This window comes from Limulus polyphemus, unplaced genomic scaffold (assembly GCF_000517525.1).
Source record: "Limulus polyphemus unplaced genomic scaffold, Limulus_polyphemus-2.1.2 Scaffold3336, whole genome shotgun sequence".
In the NCBI taxonomy this organism is placed as follows: domain Eukaryota; kingdom Metazoa; phylum Arthropoda; class Merostomata; order Xiphosura; family Limulidae; genus Limulus; species Limulus polyphemus.
The window spans coordinates 38,530-42,623 of record NW_013668946.1 but is presented as its reverse complement, the minus strand read 5'-3'; the positions used below and the strand labels follow the sequence as shown (position 1 = coordinate 42,623).

General features: G+C 30.4%; 1 protein-coding gene across 1 annotated transcript in view; it reads right to left on the bottom strand.

Moving 5' to 3' along the window:
- LOC106469173 (origin recognition complex subunit 4-like) overlaps nucleotides 1–4,094 on the bottom strand; it is a 99,354-nt gene that overhangs the window by 57,811 nt on the left and 37,449 nt on the right. Inside the window, exon 5 of the mRNA XM_013929637.2 lies at nucleotides 985–1,158. Coding sequence (XP_013785091.1) covers nucleotides 985–1,158 — 174 coding nt within the window. The remainder of the gene's footprint in view (nucleotides 1–984; nucleotides 1,159–4,094) is intronic.

Genomic DNA, 4,094 nt, shown 5'->3' with positions numbered 1-4,094 from the left:
CCTATTCTGAGTTAATTTTTCAATATAATGATTAATATAAACAGATATACGATGCAGCATGACTTAAGCTACTATATAAAAATAATAAAAGTCACGTACATCCCATGCAGTTTTTCAGGAAGCAACTTTTCTAATGCTTATAGAAATGTCCTATTGGCCAGTACTAAATACAACCTCTACATAAAATGGCACTTACTACAATAAGAACCAACCACATTCATATTGTAAAATCCAGAGAACAACATTTCGTCACGTGCTTTCCTTATCATCCTATGATATGTCAAATGGGAGACACAGCAATTGGAATAAATTGACACTTTCGACTAGGATTGGCTAAAAGTTTTACAACTGAGGTTTAACACTCCCAGACGCAGTTTTATAAATAAAACAGATTAGAAAAAGATTTAGATACCAATCATAGATGGCAGGACCAGTGCTGAAGTGGAAGGAAATATCTTTAAAAAATTTTCTTCTTAGAGGGCGCTTATTTAAAGTCTAAAACGTATTTTAGGAATTTTTTCATTAAATTCCTCTTTAATCTACATTAAATAATACCATTTTGTACAAATAATTGAATGTCATGCTACTATTTACTAAAATAAAATCTGAAATCCAATAAAAGATAAGTTTTCTATCATTTTTTTCAATTCACAAATGTTATTTTGCCCTCACAATAAGATAAAATAGCCACGGCAAGTAACAGGTTAAATAGGTTAATGAAAAGTAATAAATAAAATGAGGCTTCATTCACCTTCATATGCACATAAACTCATGTTGTCCCACTCATCTCTACATAAACCCACATGAGTGGCACAGCACTTCAAGTGGATATAAAAACTGTTCCAACAGGTGAGAAACGTTTTAGTTCTTATAATGCTAGGTTTTATGAAATATATTGAAGATAAAACCACAAATCATTAAAACTACTTGTTCTTTTACAACTCAGTTCTCTTGCTTTTTCATTATTAATTCTTCCTATTTTACCTCGATATGTCCATTCCATTGATTCCTTTGCAGGAAGTCAGAAAAGTCTTCAGGTAGTTGTAACAGGTTTTTGACAATATTCATATAGTCATCAAAGTTATACTGATTAAATAAATTAATCTGCCGATGGGAAAATCTTGATCTCACTCGCTTCTCAAGAAGTTCAATTACGTCCTGAAAAATTTGTAAAATGAACACAAACATATTAAACCTTGTGCAAAGCATTCTATAAACCCTAATGAAAGACATATGTAAGCTACATGTGACATTTAATAAGCTCATTTTCAAAAAAAATAAATAATAATGTTTATGCTTTAGTATTTATACTTTGAAGAAACATAATGATAACATACATAAGGCTAAGACACAGAAACATGTTTGTACAAATCAGCACAGATCTTGTTAACTCATATTGAGTGTGCAAGATAAGGTTTTAACCAGTGAAAGTACACTGCTAGAATTTCACAAACATATAGAAAAAAAATGTACAGTCTTAACAGAAACTTATTCACTTTTATGAAAAAGGAATATAAAATTTAAAAAAATGTCTAACAAAATAATAAAACAAGACAGTTTTCTAACTTTGTGAAGTAATGTACTGACTAGTCTTACTAGGTATGATTGCACCCCTCCCCCCAAATAAAACTACATGTATTACTTGATAGTAAGGTAGTGTGGTATTCCTGACTCACAATACTTTTATTAAATCTTGGTGAAGTTTGAATCACCTTTTGACAACAAATTAGTTATAACAGCAGCATTTGGGTAATAATTAACACTTATATATGTAAGAATGCTACATGTTTGATTCTTTAAGTATGAAACATCATACAAGCAATCTTTCTACTTTAATTTTCAAGGAGAATGTAAAGTTTTCTTAAATTGAAATAAAAGCAGTGCGAATGAAGTTTTCCTGTATTTTAGCTATTTCTTCAACTGAAGTGTAGCATATTTTCTTAGCTTGTACATATTCCTAATTCTCTTTAAAGATCTATTGTTTTAATATGTTTTAACTTTTCCATGCATGAACACACCTACAAATCTTTAAACATGTCTGTTGCTGACTTATCACTGATACAGACTGAAAACAGTGAATTTTTGAAGATCAACTGAGTGAACTTTTTTTTCCAGTTTCTGAACTTCCATAGCTAATAAAAATCATAAATATGTAGCCTGAAAAATGGACTATTATCTTTCTCACAATCTATTTCAGTAAAGCTCCCTTTGTTACTTATGTAAATTATAAATTTCTCAGCTTTTAGTTATTACATCAGAAGATTCTTTTTATCATATACCTTTAAATAATTAACCTATCTATATCATGAAAAGTAAATGTAACAGATGAATTTTATTGGTTTTCCTGCTTGTTTATGGCAGCTGCTTTTTACATTATAAAAATTAACCAGTTAAAAAAAATGTTCTATGATTATCAAGCTTCATTTTAGAACAGTGTGTCTTTCAGATATTATGCTATTAATATTTATGAATAAAAATGCAGAGAAAGTAATAAACTGATATTGGACTTGAAAGGGCTAAGCTATGAGAATATATATTTTTTATTTCTCATTCAAACAAATATTTTTAGTACATGATTACTATTCAGCATCTTTTAACTTTACATGCATTACAGAAGAAACTTCAAAAGTAAAGTGACTATCTAATTATTGACATCTATAACTACTGCCATCCACCTACAACCATTTTTAATGCCCTAACAAAGATCAACAATCAAAATATGGCTATTTAAAACTGATTACTTTATTCTACAGTAAAATACCAAGTTCTTTTACAATTTCAGTAAGAAATTAATAAGCTTTTCAGTGATTTTCGTTTTATTTTTAGGAGTTGAATGTCAAGACATATTTTTAAATAGTTGTCCTTTACTTAGTTGAGCATGTCAGCAATTTTCTAGAGTTAGTAAATACAGCCTTTCAATGGTTTTAAAAAAAAAAGGATTGAAAACAGTACACTATGAGAATAAAACTAAATACATTTAATTCAAGAATACTGTTAAATAACTGATTTAATGCACAAACTATATTCATGTTATTAAAGAATAAAATGTGAAGGTTATCTTTATATCTCTAATATTAATCCAAGGGTGCTTCGTAGTATTGTGATATAGTATTATAGGGTGACATCTATCAGCAGGGCTAATTACTGACACTAGATTCAGGTACAAATCCATATATTTGGTGGAACACTACCTAAACGATACTAGAAAGCTTAGCACGATATGCTGTTTTAAAGAAACTTGTATCAACCTGTAATTCATTTATTAGTAATGGTAACGATGAGCTCATTTCAATTCGGATTTGGGAATCAAACAAAATATCAATTTGATGAAAATTTTGCAAGAAATGACAATGCCAAAAGAAACATTACAGTGATAGTGCTGCTAGTATTAACATAAATTGCAACCCTGAAATTGACATTGGATTTGTCAAGCCTACTTCTTGTAAGTATTTGTGGCAGTGTTGACACTGAATCTGCCACCTCTTCTCCCCTAAGAAACAAAAAGCAGGAAAGTCAAATTTGGAGATTCTTCAAAACAGAGAGCATCACATGAATTGTTAAGCAGCAATAGACATTTTCGGCCAAAATGGAAAAATGGCAGGCCTTGAATAATTGATAGATGGAAACAAGATCAAACAAGATGACAGCATTAATTCTGTGCTTGTTCAGAAAAAATTGGGAAGATTAAAGAACGATAAAGCTCTTGGGCCAGATAATATTTCCCCATGGGTTTTGAAGGAGGTTATGGATTGGATATGTCATCCACCTGCTACTATTTTTTGGAAGTTCTTGAATAGTGGACAGGTGCCAGAGGATTTAGCTAATGTCACTCCTCTTTTCAAGGGAGGTGATACAAATTGTCCCAGTAATTATAGGCCCATTAATCTTACAACAGTTGTGGGAAACGTTTTGGAAAGTCTGATAAAATATGCTTTGCAAAGCCATTTAAGAAAGTTTAAAAGTTTTTTGATAGTCAACATGGTTTCACTAAGGGAAAATCTTGGCTTAAAAATCTTTTGACATTGTTTGAAAAGGTTATTGCTTATGTAGATAATGGTTAGGGTGTACATTTGGTGTATTTGGATTTTCAGAAG